Source organism: Pyxicephalus adspersus, chromosome 1, assembly GCF_032062135.1.
Source record: "Pyxicephalus adspersus chromosome 1, UCB_Pads_2.0, whole genome shotgun sequence".
Classification (NCBI taxonomy): Eukaryota; Metazoa; Chordata; class Amphibia; order Anura; family Pyxicephalidae; genus Pyxicephalus; species Pyxicephalus adspersus.
In genome coordinates, this window is record NC_092858.1 from 85,535,246 (window position 1) to 85,556,175 (window position 20,930).

General features: G+C 34.7%; 1 protein-coding gene across 1 annotated transcript in view; it reads right to left on the bottom strand.

The window, feature by feature from the left end:
• SRRM3 (serine/arginine repetitive matrix 3) overlaps positions 1 to 20,930 on the bottom strand; it is a 53,251-nt gene that overhangs the window by 14,825 nt on the left and 17,496 nt on the right. The window contains exons 6-7 of the mRNA XM_072407166.1: positions 19,222 to 19,326; positions 17,281 to 17,464 (exon numbers count right to left, since the gene is read on the bottom strand). Coding sequence (XP_072263267.1) covers positions 17,281 to 17,464; positions 19,222 to 19,326 — 289 coding nt within the window. The remainder of the gene's footprint in view (positions 1 to 17,280; positions 17,465 to 19,221; positions 19,327 to 20,930) is intronic.

Consider the following 20,930-nt stretch of genomic DNA (forward strand, 5'->3'; position numbering starts at 1 on the left):
ATAATAAAAATCAAAATTAGGAAAATTAAATTTATGTAGATTACAAAAATATGGGTTAAATATTGTTTGGATAAAAAAAGAGAAAATTAATTAAAAAAAAAGTGAGGAGTGAGGTAAACATCTGGACAAAACAGCACAAAAACTGGTAGAGAGATTGAGGAGGGAAGAGGGGAAGGTAAAAAAAAAAAATAATAAAATAAAATCCACAAATGTTACTGAGAAAAATAAAATAGACTTCTTTAAAATTCATTTTAGTTTTTCTGAATTCCTTTATTTTGCCGGCAGAGTACTGTTGAGCTTTCATCAGCACCCTATGTTCTCAGTTTTGTCACACTGTGTTTTTTTTTTTTTTTTTTTTGATTTAAGTGCCTCTTGGTTAACATCCACTTACCAAGAAAGTGGTATTTCCTCCTTTAGTAGGTAAGGTATGAAGAGAAGGGAAAAGTGGGGCAACATAAGTGCATCATTAGATTCACAAAAATGCAAGAGAGATAGAGAGAGAGAAAAAAATAATAATAAAGAAAAAAACACACAAACCCACTTTCCTGGCCTTGTTTTTTCAAAATGCTTGGGGAGGCCAATCACGAGGTTTGAGTGACCTTAGTTAGCTATATACGGAACCTTTGCTTAACTAGTGTATGTTTTCTTAATGTAAAATCATTTTCTTGAAAAATGTATTGGATCATACATTTGTATCCAACATTTGAATTGAACAACAGTGGCTTTAAAATGTAAGAAATGTAAGTTAAATGCTGGATTATATATCATAAACAAGTAAAAAAGTATGCATGTCCAATATGGGGTTTATTTTTCCACAAATGATGTCAGTGCTAGCTTATTTTTGTACCTGATGTTAACAAATATCCATGACACCAGTAACTAACTATGCTAACTAACTTGGGCTTACAAAAGAAACAGTACTGATAAAAGTGAAACACATCCATAAGGAAGATTCTGGGGGTGATGTGTCAAGGTAATAAGGAAGCTCTACCTTGCCTCGTTTTAGTTCAATTTGGATGTTAACCAAATATTAGAGTTAAGATGTAACCACTCATGTGCTTTCTTCCTAGCTGGCAAAAGAAAATACTGCATATATTTCCTGTTAGGGCAATAATAGTTACATTTTTAAAACTTGAGGATCCAAGTTACAATTGCTATTTTTTACAGCTGCACAAAGAATAAATGTTAAGAGTCTCTGCTATTGACAATGGACAAAGAATGTAAAATAGAGAATCATTTTTAATTTTTCAAAGTAAATTTCTACTGCATGCTTCAACATTTTGCCCCTTTTGAGCCATTTCTAATATTTTGATTATCAATTAATCTGATACATCTCCCCTTTATCTTCAAGTTACAGTCATATTTGTAACGCAAAATATATTCTAAGAAACTGCACACAAACACAAGGAAAATAGGCATTACAAAATAGAGGTGGAATAAAGACCGTTTTCTAACAGTTAATTAAAGATTTACTGCAAAATGAACAAAAGTGTGTCGTATCTTGCAAATTTGTTAAATAAATTTTCCCAGTCTTGCTAAAAGGATTTATCTAACAAAGATTCTATGACTTGTTCCTCACCAGTAAAAAAATTATCAGCCACTTTTTAAAAAACTTAGCATATTAGGATTGATTTGATAAGAGGTTGTAGACATGAATATTTAGCACAACTAATTATCACTTGTAGTGTTTTTTTTTCATACATTTCCTCACGTTGTTGAGTAAAGTAAGTAAAATTTCCTACATTCACTAAACTAAGTAAATTATCCCTTGCAGAGTAGGTCTACATACCTAACTTCTTTAGTAAATCAACCCCTGTTTTTCAACTGTATGCTGGAAATAAAGACAACAAGGCACCAATATGTCAAAATCCGTCAGGAGAAAACAAAATATTAGCAGTGTGTTGATTCTTTAATCCCTGTAATTCCGATCACTTTTTTTTTTTTGGAATGACAATCTCAATTTAATGTTGGTACTGCTTTTCGGGGGCTAGAGAGGCAGGTTAGTTTGAAAGCAATAGACAATCACTGCTATGAAACCTCATTCGTGATAAGTAGCTCTGGGAGTATCTGTCTCTTCCTCGTTCTTCACTTTCAAGAGAAATAATAGTGTTCATCTTAGCAAAACTCATTTAGGAAAGGTTTAGCAGACACTGGTGTTTGGTGGTGGTCTGTGCAAAAATGTCATTTAGATAATAATATGACAAATGTCATATTAAAAATATGTCATTTAGAAGGAGTAGGTAGTAAATTTATAAAACATCATCACAAAAGCATAGGGTGTTTAGTTACCCGAAATGGTATTAACCTGTGGTAGAACTAACATTATGAAAGACAGTCCATGCCAGAAGCCTGTAGTTCTTAAATAGCAAAAAGCTAAAATTTAAAGTATATGACAAGCCAAAACTTTCTGTCCTGCTGACAAAGTTTTGACAAAGAAATTGAGGAAAATAATTTTTATGGACTCTGGACAGCACATGCGCGGGGAGCTGTGTATCAAATGGGTTAAAAAAATGTCCCCCAGAGTGACATCATGATGCCAGAACCCACCTACTCTCCAGAGAAACAATGCGAGCATGCGATGCATATAGGAGACGTGGTCCGCAGGTATGGCCGGTATGTCCCCCCCCCCTCCCCAAGCAGGGTCCTTTCTTGACCCCGCTGGGGGGTGCACTGGCCAGAGCCACAGACCACCAAAATTTTCTTTTGCTAAAATTTTTTTTGCTGATTTAAAGTATGGAAGTATGTTTGAGTATTTTTTATTTTTGTCTGTATTCTTGAAATTTTGATATCACATTGTCAGCAGGGCAGGATGTGACAACAAACCTATCTATCAGAGCCCTATATAGCAGTTAGAATACCAGAGTTCTGTTTTTAGAATGACATACACTCTAAAAAAGTCTGTGTGCATTTATACAGCTTGTTTCTTGAATGAAGAGTTCACAAACACTAGTAGTTTTTGCAAACCAGCAATAAAAATTTTGCCAAGAATTCAGCAAAGCCTGATCTTTACTATTTTTTTTTGTTGTTACCTCAAAAGAGCCTAAATTGAATAAGGGGTTTGCAGCTATATAGCAAGTTAGTGATTAGAGAGATATTGGTAAGCTAAACAAATGCTTAATGTTTACTTTGGGTTACAGAAGATACAGTATCGAAATCTAAAATCAGCTGGTTTTGCAAAGGTTTTTGCCTCTTTGGTCTCTGTAGTTGTAGTCAAGACTGAGAGACTAGGATAGGGTACCCTTGTTATAGGTCTATGTATCTACTATACACTTTAAATAAACAGGTGTGGTTCATATTCTAATAAAGGTGATTAATATTCTAAAATATATTTGTAATATTCTATGCACATTCAGTATTTCTATAATTTCTATGAACCTATTCGGTAAAATAATCAATGATAAACTGCATAAAACAAGTGTTAAGTATAATACTACTTATCTAACAGAATTTGCTAAAAATTTTCCAGGTCTCTTGTAAAGAAATATTTATTTCACCATCTTTTTTAACAACTTTCTTGAGTTTGGCTTCTATGACATTACTTATATGTCCGTGAAAATAATATGGTAGTCATTTACTGTGGATACTTGAGTAACTTCTACGGTCTGGTACTTATGGTGTCAAGTTTTGAACTTAACTTATTAAGCAGGAGCAATTGTAATTATACTTTAACTGCAATAGTCCATTTGTGAACAAAGAAATTAACCAATTAGAGCATAGAAACCATACTGCTGAAATGTACAATATCATGGTCTGAGGCAACTATAGTGAGTTTCATTTCTGAATTGCAACAGCAGCATGAAAATTAAAACATTTATAAAGTATTTTTTTTATTTTACTTTACTAGTAATGTGACAAGGAGGACATTTTGTTCAGCCTGGCTTTGGCCTATTTTCAGTACTCATACATGCCAGCTGAATAGGTACAGCTCCTGAAGAAAATGTATTAGTGTAGTTTCTCCCTGTTAGGCATGGTGTTAGAAAAGTTGTGTGAACCATGGAAACGTGTCTAATCGAAGATTGATATTTTTGGAGGAATATCCCATTTTTAGGGCATCTGCTTCAACAAGGAGAAGGAGCTGAAGACATCATGGCAGGGGCAAGGCCAGTACATTTTTGGTCTTGCTGCCATGTTTGCCAGTTGATAGGCCCTCTAGATGAAAAAAAAAAAACAGTTACATGATGATTGGGAGAATATAGCCTGATTGTAGGAGCTGATTTTTCATTATTTGGCTACCTGGCTAATATATGCCAGGTAGCCATGATACTGTTAAGGTCCCCTAAATAACAAAAAAATACATCTACACCTCAAATTTAAAAAAAATGGAATAGCGCAGGTTTACTTTATTTTCTATTGCAGAAGGGACATTGCATGTACCTTCTGCAATCAAGAGCCTGCCTACCTAAATTTATATTAGTTTTAATGTTTAGCACTGCCTTAGGAGAATTTCACCAATCATAACCAACTCAAAAATACAAGATAGTTTAACCTGTAAAAAGGTGGGGAAAAGGATATACAGATTGCTATATATCACCAAATCAAGTAATACGCAATATAAGAACATATATATCTGTTATCTAATAAATGACAAAGTGAGAGCACAATACAAGACATAATTATTTACACAGAATTACCATTTTGTATGTAGTGCACTTCTGAGAACTTTTGCGAACTTCTACCCAATATTTTTCAGATATATTAAAGTACATTTTCCCATCTCTATTTACCTTTTAAGTATATTCACCCATTTTAATTTGCGCAAAATGGATAAACAAACACTTTTGTTAAAAGAAATCAATATGCAAATTGTTGAATTTTAAAATTCTATACCTGGAAATGTGAATATTATCTTCTTGAGAAAAAAATAATACAATTCACTCATTTTTAATAAAAGTATTTCCTGCTAGGAAAACAACAAGGTCCTCTAGGTGTGTGAATATATTGATTCAACATTTTCAGGTAACATTAAAATCACACAGATTTGTGTGAAAGTGAAATGAATAGGAGGTTAAAAAAGGATTTAGGCCTCAGTGACCTATTAGCATGTAACCTCTAAAATCTCTATTGGCCACCCTATGCGGTATATATAAAAATAATAACAGAATTTAAAAATTTTGAAAGTTAGTCTGATTAATTTTTAATTAATTTCCTATTTCCTATTAATTTTTTTAAATTTCCTATTCCTTGTTATTTAATCCTTTTAATGTAAGGAGGATTGGAAAGCAAAATAAAACAAAAATGACATCCGTAAAATAAACTGCTTTAACAAATGCACATATTTTGAATCACTCTTGGCAGTTTTTAGAAATTAGTCTTTGCTACTGATATTTGTTTATTATGTCATTACAATTGCTATATAAAGTAAAGAATCATATGTATTTGATTTGATGTATTGGCCAAATTCAAAATGATAATGAGACATACATTTAAAATTGACTATAATTAGTAATGCTAAATAATGTAAACATCATTTAAATTTTAAAAGAAAAAAGTTAAATTAGAGTAAGCGTAGAACATCTGTCAAGATTTTATTGCTTTTCCTATCTACACTTTGACAAAGTAGACCTGCACATCCTTAAAATGATATTGTTCTTTTGCAATTACAGTAAATCAATGCTTTCATCCTGGACTGTGGGGAGCTGGCACTCAACAAAGTTTTCATTACTTTCTATATCATTGTGGGGGATTTCCTATCTCATCTTCCCAACTTATTTCCCATCTAGAAAGGAAGAGAAAATTTCTACAACTAGAGGATAAGGAAAACTGACATATTTTCACTTAATTATAAAATACTGCAATCTGACCGTAATCCCTGGCTTAGTACATTAATATGTCAAAGAGGTTCTGTTTTTCTTCTCTCTTCGCAAAATGAGAAAACAAGTGTAGGCACAAGTTCAACTTTAATGAGTTTGGCCCACAAATTAAAATGCTCAAGAACCACATTCAGTAGTGTGTGACATGTTGCAGTATGATTTGGACTGGTTGCTTTCTAATATATGTTGTGAAATTCACTAGTAACAGTGATCTGTGATTGGATATGAAAACATATCTGCTTTTGATGGGACATTGTTTTATCTTTCTAGTAGAATTATTGTTCAGCTTAGAGTCTGTTCTGGTGAATTGAGGAAAAAATTCTGAATTCAAATATCCAAATCCAACCTTCCTACATGCTGGTGCATTGTGTGGTGCCACAAATTATGCTTTTATTTGCTGACCAGGTGAGTGTGCACTCACTGGCTACTTTATTACATACCTGTTTAACTGCTTATTAATGCAAATATCCAATCAGGACAATCAGCTGAAGTTCAAACAAGCATTAGAATGGGAAAAAGGTCATTTAATTGAACATGGATGGTTGTTATTACCGGGCAGGTCAGTCTGAGTACTTCTGAAATTTCTGATCTGCTGAGATTTTCAATCGCAACCATCTCTTGGGTTTATAGAGAATGGCATGACAAAGAGAATGGCATTAAAAAAAAGAAAGTATTCAGTGGACCGCAGTTCCCTGGGTGAAAATATTTTGTTGATGCCAAAGTAACTGAAATGTAACAAAGTAACAGTACCTGAAATGACCACTTGTTACAATCAAGGTATGCAGGAGAGTATCTCCGAATGCACAACACATCAAACCTTAAAGCAGATGGACTATACACCACTGCTGTCAGCTAAGAACAGGCACCTGAGCCTACAATTTTCACAAGCTCACCAAAATTGGGTGAGAGAAGATTGGTCAGAATTTGGGGCCAACAGATGGATCCATATTGCCTTGTATCAATGTTTCAGGCTGGTGGTGGCAATGTACTGGTGTGGGGGAAATTTTCTTGTCACACTTTGGGCCCCTTAGTACTTATTGAGCATTGAATAAATGCCACAGACTAACTTATCATTGTTGCTTTACTACTACTCTTTACTACAATGTACCCACCTTCTAATGGTTACTTCCAGAAGAATAATGCACCATGTCACAAAGCTCAGAATATTTGAACCCGCTTTCTTGAACACAACAATAAATTTACTATACACATATGGTCTCCAAAGTCAGTCAGAGGTTGGAACGCGAGTCATGCCATTTGGACTTGAGTCCAACTTAAGTCACCTAAAAAACGACTTGCAACTCGACTTGGGGGTTTTGCCCAGAGACTTGCTTTCTCTGCTGACAGCTGAAGGGGACTGGGAGGAAGGCAGTGTAACAGAAGCCTCACTGCCTTCCTCCCTTCCCTCTTCATATCAGCTGTCAGAGGAGAAAGCTCAACTTAGTAAACTTAGAATGCAAGGAATACTGGGAGGAAGGCAGTGTTACAGAAGCTTCACTGCCTTTTTCCCAACCTTTCTTGCATTCTATGTCCACGGCTTTTCCCTCTGACAGCTGAAGGGGTTGGGGAGGAGGGTGGTGTTACAGAAGCCTCACTACCTTCCTCCCTTCCCCCTTTAGCTGTCAGAGGAGAAAGCTGTGGACTTAGAATGCAATCCTGTGCTCAAGAACAGGATCAGAGCTCTGTTTTTATATGGGGATAAATGAAGTGACCTGACTTGAGACTCCACTTGGAAGAATTCTTGGTGACTTGAGACTTGATTTGGGAGTTGGTGTCAATAACTTGGGACTCGACTTGGATTTGAAGGGTGACAACTTAGTCCAACCTCTGAAGTCAGTAGAACTCAATGCAACAAAGGTAATTTGGGAATTGGTAAAACAGGAAATTTGTATCATAGATGTGCAGCCAACAAATCTTCAACAACTTTAAAGTACTGACCAAATCTTCTCGCACCTTGTTTAATCTATGCCACAAAGACAAATGGCAGTTCTGAAAGCAAAAGGAGGTCCAGCCTCTTACTAGCAAAATGTACCTAATAATGTGGCCAGTGCATATTGAGAGTACTTAGTTGAATTTAATTCATAAATCTAATCAATTATACACAATCCTAAATATTTATTAATGAGTAACATATTTATACGCTACTCACTGTGCAGGTTAATCAGCTGGAAGTGGCGGTACCACCTCTGACAACCACCAGCTATTGGAAATGCTGCCCACAAACAAAAGGCAGGGAGCTGAACTGAATGTCAGAATGTTCAGATCAATTTTGCAATCAGCCCAAATCTGAACATCAACACTATTGACAAGAACACTGCATGCAAGGGCAAGGGGTATTTTTGTTTAGCCTGAAAATGCTTTTAGCTTGGGAAAAGAAAATGCAGCAGCATCTTTAAGACTGGCAGGATGGAATATATTACACTTTTGTTCTTGTGTTTAGTTAAGCTTTAACTAAAAAAGAAATTTAACAATAATCCATTTATGTATTGGACAAGTAGAATATTAGCTGAAAACACTTCTTACTTGTGTAACATTTGCATTAGTGATTGCATTTTGAATATTGTGTTCAGAACTATTAAAAAAAAGAAACCTAAAGAGATACAATTTTAACACATGCACCCTGCTTAGTCTCCATCATTGCTTTTATGTTTCTTCTATACTGTCATATTACATTTCCTTCACAACTAGATCTATTACGTGTTTTGCACGACCAAAAGACTTAAACTGCAGGAAATTCAGAAGAACCAAAGCAAAGTAAAAATACTTTCAACGACAGACATCTAGAAACTTGTATAAGCATAAGGTTAGACATGCTCCTACTGTTCAGGGAGCTATTGGTCTTATACCAAGTTTTAAAACAGAACACGGTGACCTGATAACTCCTTATTAAACATGATATCATATAATTCTAAGAAGTACAAAAAAAATCCAAAGACAACATTTATAGCTTAATGTTGCAGAATGATTGAATTGTAGCCCTTAGTATAACTGTAATTCTTTGTCAGTGAGAAGGCTTAATGATACACCAGATAAAGAACTGAAATAATGTATAATAAAAACTAAAAGAAATAGAAAATTAACATGAAAAATAAGCTATTGTGCTTGAACAAGCTCATCTTCAGATGTGAACGTGCAGAGTTAGATAAATACCTACCTTCTTTAATTGTCAGAGACAGGAATGGAACAATAACAGAAAAGAATAATCTCCACATTAGGAGTGCAGAATGGAGGAAAAAGACAATGACTCTTAGTAACGCGTTTCACATCCCTTCACTAGATTTAGAGTAGCTGTTCAAATTACATACATAATATATAATGTTATATACACCATCTTTTTTTATTTATTTTTTTCGGCTGAAGACATTTTTCAGGGAGGGAAGAGGAGGTGAAAAGAAACAGGTATGACACTTTTTTGGTTTCATTAAACATAATGTGCATGCAGTGTTACCAGAAAAACAATAAGGTTACGAGTCTTAGGCCTCCTAATAATACTGAGGCTCTCAAAAAAAAGTTAATAGAGTGAAACAGAAAGTAGCAGAAGTGAAAGCCAACCAGAATGAAATGAAAACTTGAATCTCTATTTAAAAGGGAAGTCAACTAGTCCCTCATTCTGAAATGGTGATTAGCAGGCTTTGCCTTTTCTATAGGCATAGGCATATTTTGGATATACAGATACAGAATTGGTGTACTAAATGTGAAGCTTACTGCAAAAGATGAAGAGCTATTTTACCAATTCAATCATGAGCATTATTCATTACCATTTACCAAAATACTTGCCTGGTATAAAAAATATGTACATATTTCACTTACAAGGTACCCTAAAATTATTTTTTTACGAATTGTTCTTTACTATTTTGCATAAATTATTGAAAATTTTGAGCTAAACTACATACTTATATATTGTTCAGAAACTTAAAAGGATCAAAAGCAAGTTTGGTAACGCCCATTGATACATTAAACAAGGAGATTAAGAACCAATAGGGTACATTTTATCATGAAGTAACTATAAGAGCCATTTCAGACAAAAGTCGCTTTTGGCTGTGGCCACAGCTGCAGCTTTTTGCAAATCTGGTTACCCACATTGCGGTTTTCCTCTCCCATAAGCAAAGCAGCAGTTTGTTTTGTACCTGAGAGCTGATAACTGTTTCAAAAAGCAGGTGTGAAAGAGCTCTTAAAGTTTTATCACAATGTACTACCATACTGTTATAATGTTCACCTCAGCAAAACTGAAATGAATAATATTAAACAAAAAAAATAACAGCCAATTTAAATAAACTTTTAAGAAGTCATTAATTATAACAAGGGCTATTTGGCCACGAGAAATAAGTAAACAAGTGTCATTGAATTCACGTTACAAAACATCAAAAACGCATATGAACATTTTTAAAGAAAATAATTCTAAAATTATTTTTATAAAAGGAATAAATTGAAACTATCAATCATTCAACCTGTCATATAGACATGTTTTTCTAAATACTTATTTTAAAATTATAAAGCAAATTACTTAGTGCGCTTGCCTAAAATGTATGATTTCTATACCTCATAATATCAGTTATCTTCCCTTTTAAATCAGCTACAAAAGTATAATCATGTATAGTTAAAAAAAATCTTCATTACTACTAAAAATGCCCACAATGACAGACACACAAAAAAAACAAAAACAAAACTCTAGAACATCACATAAAAAGGAAAATTGCATTTCTGTTATGAGAAAGAAAATGAAGAAATGAGTGAAAATACACTAATGAGACCACTGCTCCCTAATGTAAAGTCAAAGTTTTACCGATTTTCAAATGAGAGGCTAAAGAAAAACACAGATGAGATTAAAAATATAAATAAATTGTTTTACGTTATATTTGTCTAAATATACTAAGCAAGCATGCACTTTATCATAGTATAACCCATACATTATTAGGGGCTTTAATAAGACTTTGTTTCTTAAAGCTGTGAATACGTTTTGAGCGGATTCTAGTATATCAATGATCAGTGCCACTTAGGCACTTAGACAACCAAGTATAGTAAAAGAAGAAAGTGGGCAGGTAAAAAAAGAGAGAGAATAAGTCTAAAAGTATGATACAGTGAGGAGACAAAGCTTTTGCTATACCCAAAAAGAGAATGAATCAGAAGGAGTAACATAAAATATTTGAAAAACAGAAAGCAAAAGAACCAAGTTATAAATAAACAGTAGCCGATCAATAGACAAGGTCTTTATATTGTTAAATGTCTTCCAAGTTGTATTTTTCTTGAAAACTTTCCAATACCATACAAAAGCCTCTTTTCTTTGACAACTGGTATAAAGCATTTTAGAATACATCACATGTCTGTTTAAAGATGAAACATGCTTATCTGTATATATTTTTTTATCTGTATATCAATACTTTTAAAACACCCACACCTGTGTCTATATTTATATCTATATTTATGGCTGATACAACATAACATAACGTAACAGATAAGATAGGAATACATACTAAAAGCAATAATATGATTTCTAGTAAAAAATGTATGTTTTATTATACTGCAGATAATGATAAACACATTTCAAGCAATCAGTTTTAAATAGTAAAGGAAAGCAGGGGAAAGATTTTAAACCTTATAGGACTTCTTAAAAATACAAATTTTCTTTAATTAGTGCAACCTTTACTTAGATTGCATTTCAAACACACAACAACTAAAACAAATACAGCTAAATTTTGCTGAAATAAATCAACAAATACCTTTTGTTCAGCTTCTGCTTATACGAGTCATGCCCTTTAAAACCATATTTGTCTACGGCCACAAACGCAAGGCATCAACTATATAACACAGTCTGGACCTGTATTTCCTAATACTGATGTACCTGTATTTGTACCTGCAGCTTAAATACCAATAAAGGTCCATGCTCATTTGAATAAAATAAATATTGTCCTAGGATTTTAAAGTATCCAAACTGTTATATCGGTCAATAATGTATAACTAGTTTTGTATATTTAAAGCAGATTTTTATTTAAAGTATAACTCAACCTGTAGAAAAAATAATATAATAACAATTCTAATAATAAACAATCTGGCTTATTTTTTTACTTTCTGTTCATGTACCTGCAGCACAGGCATGGGTGCATATTCCACAACTGTCATGTTGAAAGGACTGTATATATTTTCATTGTTTTTTTAATTTAGGAAAGGATCATTTTTTCGTTACTGAAAGTGGCTGAAAAATAACTACTGGCTACTGTCCTTTAATAGGGGGAGTGGTAGGTGTTAAATAAATCCATCTTTTGCTAAGGCGTAACCCTTTATCAGGTACCCCTACCAGGTTGACTGTGTTGACAAACTGTGCGTTAGTGAATCATTGAAATTTGACTCAGAAGGCTACAAATAGAGAAAAAGGCATAAGATTTTTTCTTCCATAAAATTAAAAAAATTTTTTTTATGAAAAGGCTTTATATCTAATGAGAAGGAAAGATTTCCTCATTTTTTTAAATAAATTTTAAAGTTGGCCCGCGACTTTGTCTATGTTTTTAATTTTAGCCCTCTGTGTATTTGAGTTTGACACCCCTGGCCAAAGCCAGTACATGCGTGCATCCTCTAACACTGCAATGTTTAATTTATCAGGGAATGTGCAAAAGCTCTGCCATGCTGTGAGAGGGGATTTTAAACTAACACATATACATAGTTTTTTTTATCAAAACTTTTCATATGTGACTGCTTTGCAATAAGGTTTCCCATGTTACATTGGCATGAAGCATTGTATATTTAGGTAGCATGATTTATACTCATGATACTCCCCTGACTACCCTAACATCTCAAGCACATATAAGGCTAAAGTCACTATTTACAAATGATTATTTTGCAATGTTGTCTAATAATTAACTAATCATTCAATCACACTAAATGCAAGGATGAGTGTTTCTTCTCTTTTAAATTAGGTTTATAACCATTGAAATGTTTTATTTAGGTTTACAGACTGTTAATTAAATACTAGTGTTTTACAAATAAACCATCCAATTTATTGCCTAATTCAAATTGCCAATGAGCGGAAAATCCCATTAGGAAACAATTCTAAAATGATTAATATACTGTAATTGTGAGTACCCAGTCTGAGGAGAAATGATAAAATATCAACTCAAACAACACTCTTTTGACAGACAAAAACATGCTGTATTTCTAGACTGTTTAAATTGTAACTACAGAAATTAACAAAAGCTTTTGAAAAATGTTGGCATTTGTATGTAAAATTAAGAATAACTATATAAAGTACTATACCTTTAAACATATTGAAGTAGGTAAGGAGGTGTCCTTTATTGGATACATTCATATTATTTGGACTTCACTTAGCTTTCTAGCTATCTGGACCTCTCTTGACTTTCCTAATTACCCAGACCAAACATATTGACTGTAATGCACACATGCAAGAAGCTTCTGCAGAATACCTTAGCCAGCAACCATGCGTGAAGGTCTAGTACAGAGCCTGATCATAGAAATGACTAAAAGATTGTTCTCAACATGAAAGAACAATGCTTGTGCTTCCACTGAAAAGGACTCGCTCATCTACTCAGATAGCTGGCAAGGCTGAAAAATGGAGGAAATAGAAACAGTTGACTTCAAACATTTAAAGGTAAACCATTGTTACAACTTTGTGAACCCTGACACTGGTGTAAACTGTCAGGCAAATAGGAGGATCAGCCAATGGGCACAATTATGACCATAGCTTAACTGCGGGTCATCATCTAGAGAGTCCTAGTTATCAGAATTTATGTGGCAACAACAGGTTGGTGATTCCAACCTAATTGAAGCAGTATTGGAAGCAGTTTTGATAAGTGTTCAATTAAAAGTCTGTTAAATATAGTGTTTTTTTGTGTGGAAATATATAAAAATATAGTATGTGTTTTTTGAAGGGAGGTCCAGTTAACAGGAAAGTATCATTGTTGTATGTTGTTATGTTGTATTAAACATAATAAATTATGCTATGCTGGACAAAAAACTGCATCGATTGTACTTGCCTATAAAACAAAGTCTAAAATGCAATAACAATCAATAACCAATTGAATTAGACAAAGTACTGGACTTTGTAAATCTCCACTCTCTATAAGACTGCCATATTACATGGACCTATGTATTTTCCATATTACCAAGTAAATGTTTATGTTCGTAGAATAGAGGATTTTGTCCAATAATAGCAAAGAATAGAAATCCAAATATCCCTTCTGAATAATTAAAAATAAGGACACAATATTTGCAAATTCAACAAAGCATATGATGATGCAATGCTTAAGCAGAGGTACTATGCAGTGAAAACCATTAAAACAGTGAAAATCACAAGCTTGAATTTAAATGTGTATGTCATATGAGTCAACAAGTCAACTCTGTCCTTTTTTAAAATAACAAAATAACAAAAGATAAAAAAGAAAAAAACATTAAAAATTATATATATATATATATATATATATATATAAAAATACTAATTATTTGGCTTAATCTGAATAAATGTGTTACATTTATAGTGTCCTCTCCATGATGTCTAAAATAGGTGCAGACTCATCACCATCAACCTCCAAGGGGAATAAAAAACACCTGACAGTTGCTAAATAATAGTAACTTACCAATACTAAACTAATTAAACATACCAAACTGAGCAATAATAAACTACAGACACTGAAAACTTTACCCACATTAACAACTGTCCTGGGAATAATGAAATCCAAGAAGCATTGATATACCAACTGGGGGACACTTTATGAAGATGAACACAGGACAAGTCCTCTACTGGCAAGTCTTCTACTGGCAAGTAGAAAGCTGAATCATGGAATGGGCCAAGTCTTTGCCAGGAATGTTGCATTTTACATGTTACCCTAGGTTTTTGGATCTCTAGGACCCTGGAGAGGTTAAGCATTTATTAACAAATGATGGGTGTAATTAAAATAACAATCAATACATTTCAAATGTAATCACATCAGCAATGAAGTAAATAATATTTTTAAGAATGAATGTCATACACTTATAAAATTATTGTTTTAGATGAATTCAACCTTCTGAAACAAATGCCTTGCTAAACAGTATTGTAAAACATAATAACTAACCAGAAATATGGCATTTCAGGCATTTCAGGCTAATAAAGGAAAATTAATTGCAATTTAATGAAACTGTGTCACTGATGTACTGTATATTCACTGATGCATTCCCCTATGCTCTGGTGCAATACTTTTAAAATGCCTCCCAGTACAGAAATAATTTAATTATTCCTAACTGAAGTTCATGTAACTATTTTCCTATTTTTTACCAACATACAATTCATTGTTTGTAAACTCTGATGTAATATCTTTTAACTGTTATTGCTGTATTACTTGGAGTGAATTTCAAATTGAAATTCAGAGTATTCAACTATCAGTCATATTGCTAATTGCTATTTAACAAATAGTAAACTCATGATGTTGCTGGATCTTAAATTATGACTTCAAAGAAGATTTACTTTGTAAGAGCTTTTAACATATCAAATAATATTTTCATTACATCTTATTTTCTCTTAAACCATTCAAAGCTGCAGGACATACTACCTAAAAAAAATAATGATCCAAAAGTTGTTTTTAATAAAATCATCGTTTAATGACAGCTTTGACAAGGCATGGTAAAGCATGTTTGTGACTAGTGTTGGTGTTCGAATTCGGGTTGTTCTTATATTCAACCTGAATATGGCTGTTCGAATTCGAATAGACCCAAAAAACACGGGATTTGACTTTGTGAATTTGTAAAAAAATATGTGTAAAAAAAAAAGTTTATTGAAAGTGTGTGATTTGTGTAACTAACATTTATTTTTTACAGGTTATCCCACAATGACAGGATGATCCCCACGGCTGCACAACCGTGGAAATCCTGCTGTCAGTGTGAGATCCCCAGGAACTAGAGGTTAAATGAGGACACGTCTCCCCATTCATTCACCTCTAGTGCTCTTTGATTGGCTGAGGAAAGGAAAATCCTGATGACGCTTGAGCTATCATCAGGGTTTACCTTTCCTCAGCCAATCACTCTCACCTGAATTCAGTTCCCACGGTCACCGGGCTGTACTTATCGGTACAGCCCGTTGACAGTGGGAACCGCGGTCACAGCTGATTGGAGGTACGCGAGTGCATCCAATTGAGAGTGCAACTCTATTGAGAGTTCATCTGCAGTTCAGTTCCCATGGTCACTGGGCTGATAGACAAGTATAGCCCAGTGACTGTGTGAACTGCAGTCACAGCTGATTGGAGGTACACAAGTGCATACAGTCAGCTGTGACTGCAGACGAATTCTCAATTGAGTTTCTCCACTGAGAGTTCATCTGCAGTTCAGTTTCCACAGTCACTGTGCTGATAGATAAGTACAGCCCGGTGACCATGGGAACCGCAGTCACAGCTGATTGGAGGTATGCGGGTGCTTCCAATCAGCTGTGACTGCAGATGAACTTTCAATGGAATGTCCCCATTGAAAGTTCATCTGCAGTTCAGTTCCCACAGTCACCAGGCTGAAGGATAAGTACAGCCCGGTGACTGTGGGAACCGTGGTCCCAGCTGATTGGAGGTACGCGAGTGCATCCAATCAGCTGTGACTCCAGATGAACTCTCAATGGAGTTTCTCCATTGAGAGTTCATCTGCAGTTCAGTTCCCACGGTCACTGGGCTGATAAGTATAGCTCGGGGAGCGTGGGAACTTGCCGTCACATTACGCTGTTCCATATGTGTTCTTGAATAGAGATTCTCTATCTAAGAACACATACTACAATTACGCTAGGGCTGCAGGAGCAATCAGGGGGCGGAGCTGTCAGCTCTGCTCCCCCGATTGCTCTTTCAGTTTTTCACAGTCCCGAATAATAACCCGAATCCCCCCCCCCATAGACTTTAATGGTGTTCGAATTAGGCATTCCATCACCCAAAAAATATCGGGCTATTCGATCGAATAGCTGCCGAATCGAACACTGAGCTATTCGACCAACACTATTTGTGACACCCCGTAAATCTCTCAACACTTTCCAAGAAAAAATTGGTTTGCCCTTTTTAATTTATAATAAATAAATATTAGGTTGCAAGAGAGAGACGAGAACATAGATGTCCAAACTCCAAACTAAACTGAATTAAATGCATTTACAGAACAGTCCACAGATATCCTTTAATGAGAGGACAAGTCACTTTCCTAGGAATATTCAGCACACACACCTCAACTTTGATAATAGCAGAGAGCATTCAAAGGGGCTAGACACCATGCTTGTCTGGCCCATAAAAAGTTGTTTTGTTGCTGGGCCATTCTATTTCAGCATTGTAGAAGCAATCTTTACAAATAATAATGCCACAATTCTTTCTAAAGTCTACAATCCTAGCAATATGTAAAATAATTAAACCCCAGTGAAGGACTATAGATCATATAATGAAAAAATCAGATAAGACAGTACAGGAAAGCATACTGGGTAAGAATGATAAAAAAAAACCTTGAAACAAAGAGTCATTCATATATGTATACTTACATCCAGATGTTTCTCTACAGTGGAGCCATGCCCTTGACTTTGGTGACCATTATGACTGCCACTCTTGTGACCATTCTGCTGTGGTGTGGCAGATCTGCTGTGACCAGTGCAAGAAGAAGACCGGCTACGGCTGGATCTGTGGCTAGAAGCTTTATGGTCATCTTGTCTACGCTTAGGGCTTGGTCTACAAGTAATAAAATAAAGTAAAAACAAAACAATTACTTTACAAATCCAAAATGTATTTTAGGTCAGCATTTTAGCCCTATAAAGGAATAAACCTGAGAGAAGTAGGGGAAAACTGCCCCTTATGTGCACAAAATATGTCGGTAGACTGACAATGTATATATTCAGAGTAAACCTGTTCCGTTTCCACACTGCATGATTCAGAATTATGACTGACCACAAATCTTACATCTGCCCCATATATGTTTACAATTCATTTGAGCAGCCCTGATACAAGTCAAAATGTGTAACCTGCTTTTGGCATATATAGCTACCCACAGTTCATGGAAAACAATAGAAGACTACCTTTTTTAACTTAAACTTGTAATGAAAGCAGATTAAGCTACCAAGAATCAAAGAGGCATAGAGATGTTGCAGTGAATATGGAAAGTTATAATCACAGAGGGTCTCATAGGTCAGAGTAATGTACATGGTAAAATAGAGTAAAGAAATTGTCCAGCCATATGGATAGTTAGTCTCAAGTTTTAGCACCTTGCTCATTATTAGGAGGACATATGGTCTACTGATTTGGAAGGATTAACCAACAGGTCTGATAGAAGAGTGAACCAGGAAAGCAATGCCAATAGATTGGGCAAGAAGATATGTGTAGAAGATATCATCCACAAATAATGATATTGTATTGTGTATGTTGGCTATTTCTACCTTCTTGATATAAAGTGTTGGGCTGCTAGGGGTTCTAGGATCAGGATAAACAAGAGGAGATAAAGCACAGCCTGGTATAGTGCCTCTTCCAAAACTAAATAAATGGGTTAGGTTAAATACAAAGCCATTTTATTTTATTGTTGCAGGTGAGTTTTAGTAGATTGCCTGAAATTCAAGTCAGGAAATTGCCTGTTAGGTTTTAGAGTTATAGTGCTGCATTGAGCTTTTTAGATCTTTTGTGTGCTAAGTGATTATTGAGAATCGTGTTGTGGATGTCACACTCATGCTCTTCAATGTTTCATGCTCTGGGACAAACTCAACCTGATCTTTGTCAATAAAACAGTTCATGAAGGATTTTAGTCTATTAGCCAGAAGATAAGTCTTTAGCTTGTGCAAGGAAGAGGGTACTTCCCGTGTTTGGGTATAATTACGAACATGTGGCTATGACATTATAAGGGTCAAGTAACTATTCTTTTGTATTGTAAAGAGTAGTCAGAGGAGGAGCTACTTTGTCAGCCAATTAAAGAAAGTGCAGAAAAACATTCTGGACCTCACTTGTCTGGTTTGAGGCCCAATATTGTGTTCAGTACCTTTCAAACTGTTTCAATCTGTTACACAAGACCCCAAGGAGAAACCGTCAAAGTAAAGTAAAGGATGCTGGACAGAAAGTGTTATACAGACTTGTTGCATAGCATTAAAGGGTCTCCTAGGGTTGCACTCTCCAGTATCAAATGGAGTAGGAATGCCTATGTTAACTGTCATCAGGAGGCGTGTGCAGCAGATCCAGAATGTTGCCATCCAGGTCTATTGAGTCCATGTGTCCCCTTCCATGAAACAATATAAAGTTTTTTTTTTTTGAGCTTTTGTACAATTGTATCAGAAAGGATCTATGCCAAGCTGAAGGCCCTGATCTTTAATGACCTTGGTCAGCCTAAAAGGTGTATGAACTCCAAAACATTTAAGATGATTAATTTCTGCTATAGCTAACACAGTGTAACACTTTTCCACAATTGTTAACTTGATTGTTAACTTTCACTTGGTAAAATGAACACATACCTGCACGGGGACTTGGAGGTGCTGTAGTCGGAAGAAGGTGATGGACTGTGAGAACTACAGCTGCTGTGTCTGTGTGTTCTACGCACCACTGACCCACTGTGAGATCTGTCAAGACAGTACTGCAGTCAAGAAATTGTAAAAAGTATTTAAACAGTTCAAAACCACTGATCAATAAACACGATTTTTCAACACATGGCCACCCACATTTTTAGCTTTTGTGGAATACAGGCAGGCTGAAACAACTGACTTCTGTAAGACACTCCAGCGGATAGACTTGACTTCATTAGGTAGATTTATACCTCAATTAATGATGTGTAGCTAGGACAAAATAATCAGGGGACAATACATCTCAGACAGCAATAATAATACTTTTTGTTAGTAGTGTAGAAAATATTAGAATCTATTGCTTCTTTGATTTGGATTGATTATAGAACCACATTTTTACACCACAGTGACAGATTTTCATGTTTGGTTTGCTGTGTGCATACCTCAGCCAGCAACACATTTACTTTGACAGCCTCATTTCTCTTGAGAGTGCTGAAGATAATATTGGCTATTCACATCAAACTGTGATTCAAACCTGACTGTTAAAAGCACAATAGGAATTTTATATAATTGCTTTCAACTGATAAAATCCAGATTCATGCTTTTACCACTATGGATTACAGTGTCATACATATAACCTAGATGTGCTATTACAAATACTTAACAGATTTATATATACCAGGCCTTAACACATAAATGTGTCAGAATGCAATAAAATATATTGTATGTAATTTTCAAATGTTATGAAGATTTTTTTATTATGTGTGTCCAATTATCTATCAATATACAAATATTTTTTAATTTTAAATGCTATGTACATCCATCAGATGAATCTTGCCTGCAATGAACAGTTTGTGCAAAAATCTGACATGTATACAGCGGTCCCAACTGATCAGGAAAGATCCTGGTGCATTTCAATGGAGACACCGTGGGGTGTCACTTATTTGTCCTCCTCTTCATAGATAAGAACAGAGCTTTGTGTAAAGCTCGTTCATTCGTTTGTCACTGGAAACGATAATGAAAGATTGTTTTCAGAGACAATTATCTGACCACTGGATGTCTGAACAGGGCTATACAATTGTTAAGACATTTCTGAAGCTGTGTGCACTTTAAAGCCTGAAACAACACAATAAAACTAATTGTGAATGCAGCATAGTTATTTTGTTATATTTATTGCCTTTAAAAACAGATTATGTGTTGGTAATCAATTATTTATTCACTATGCAGGTATCATTATTTTTTAACTTTCTAAAATACATGTATGATGTGGGAATCAGGCAATAGATCATACATAGTTTAGTTTTTTGCATAATTATGGACACCCTTTACAGCTCACCCACTTTTTGCCTAAAGTTAAAAAAAAGAAAACTTTTATTAACATATAATTCCACAGAGCTGTAGTGAAGCACCTTCCTGCCAGATTTAAAATGCCATCCTCACCTTGGCACTATGGTTAGAAGATGGGATTTGAAGCATGTCATTTTTTTGTTGTCATAAAGTTTGATTATTTTTGTTTACATTAGGGTGTGGGTAATCTAAAGATTAGGTGGACATTATGCAAGGACCACTATGACATGTATTCTAAATAAAAATGTTGTTTTAAATCTTCTACAGTATGCAATTTTCATTACCAGAATCCATGGTGATCCTTTCATGAAGGTCCT